The 1,694-nt window shown below is 19.8% G+C and overlaps 1 protein-coding gene across 5 annotated transcripts in view; it reads left to right on the top strand.

Moving 5' to 3' along the window:
- The window catches only part of LOC102673818, a 6,864-nt gene that overhangs the window by 1,697 nt on the left and 3,473 nt on the right, over positions 1–1,694 (top strand). For 2 of the 5 annotated variants that reach the window (XM_006619186.2, XM_031512183.1), the window contains exon 1: positions 517–762. The exons of 2 other annotated variants lie outside the window; for them this stretch is intronic. Coding sequence is in view for 1 of the 3 variants with exons in the window: in XM_006619187.2 (XP_006619250.1) it covers positions 722–762 (41 nt within the window). In the remaining 2 variants the exon portion in view is untranslated. Of the gene's footprint in view, positions 1–503; positions 763–1,694 lie in introns of those variants that run through there. One more of the 5 variants, XM_006619187.2, reaches the window with a different exon arrangement.

Below are 1,694 nucleotides of genomic sequence, written 5' to 3'. Positions count from 1 at the left end.
ATTATATAATATTATATAATAATATTACATAATAATATAATATATAATATAGAAAATAATATAGATTTGATAAAAATAAAATAAAAAAAAATTTTTTTAAAATATAATAAAATATATTTACGAAAGATTAGAATCTGTTTTGTGACGCATGCGCGTCTTGTTATGTTTTATATTGTATATGCATTCAAAATAGTTTAATAATAGTATAATAATAGTTTAATATTTCTGTTATATAATAATTATATAAATCACATATATGTTTTATGATTGATTTAATAATACCAATAATTGTTTCTTAATAATATTAATAAAATAATTAAATAAAATTAATACACATTTTTCATAATTGTCGATAGTCAAATATTATAAAACATTATATTTGTAAAAATTTTGTATGTAAAGATATTTATTAATAGTAATATTAAATTTTCGTGTAATTTAAATTTAATTTCGAATTGAGGAATTGTTATATAAATTGTTAATATTTAATTTATTAAGTGATTGTCGTTCACTCGGCAAGTTTTGTCTCTACCTCACCTGCTCCCCGCTTGCTGTGTATGCTGCTTTGCTTGTCTCTTGCCAGTCTTTCGTGTATCTGCATGCTCGTCACTCGTTGAAATTGAGATACTATATAATTTTGATCCTTTGTACGGTTATTTTTGAACATAAACAAGCGCAATCGAAAGTTTGTTTCAATAATTATCTTAATAATCATAAAGTTATGCGTTTTAAAAATCTATTGCTACAGCGTGGATCCTATGAGTAAGTTCAACAAGCCGATTTTGTAGATTTCGAGGTTAAGCATTCTTTTCTCACCCTTCTCTCTCGATTAATTTTGATTCTTCTCATTTCTTCATTCGATTGAATTTAATTAAAATATTAAGAATTTGTTCACTTTTTATTATAAAAACACATACGAAATATTTTTTAATTTTAATTGAAGATCGAACTTTTAAACATGTGATTATAAATAAACGAAAAATTTTAATTTAATAAGTGAATCTTTCATAATAACAATTAATAGATAAGTGTTAATATATAATTATAAAAATGTGAAGGAATGAAACGAAATATTTAATTATATATTTTCTGTGAGATATATATAATGATACTAAATAAAATGTAATGTGTTTTAATTTGTGGAAGTAATTTTTCTTTAAAGAAGTACTATGTGGCTTTTATGTAAACATATTATTAAAAAAACTAATTTCAATAGTATAACTATTGAAATATATTGAAATATATTGAATATCAAAGATCTATCAGAGATATATCAGAGATCTGATTAAATAATTTCATAAAATTTATAGTTTATTTTTCATATTCATACTTCTAATAATAATAAATTTTTTGCTTATATAATTTTCTGAAAAGTGATACTAATCCCGCTTGTGGTTTTATGAAACTTTCATTCGTCGAACATTCTTTTTAAGTTGTCTCGAATAAGATCCTTTTACCTTATAAATATTATTATAATATATAAGAGTGTATAGACATACTATTTTAAAACTATTTTAAAATCATTAAGTAAATATATATATATAATATTTGTTTTTTTTATTCTATTAAAAAAATTAATTAAAAAAAAAATAATATAAATATATTTAAATATTTTTATGTAAATTTAATTCGTTCATTTATATGTTTTATAAATTATCATTAAATAGTAATTATTTTTTTTATTGTAAATATTT

This window comes from Apis dorsata, unplaced genomic scaffold (genome assembly GCF_000469605.1).
Source record: "Apis dorsata unplaced genomic scaffold, Apis dorsata 1.3 scaffold_397, whole genome shotgun sequence".
Lineage (NCBI taxonomy): Eukaryota > Metazoa > Arthropoda > Insecta > Hymenoptera > Apidae > Apis > Apis dorsata.
This window is presented reverse-complemented; position numbering and strand designations above follow the sequence as displayed.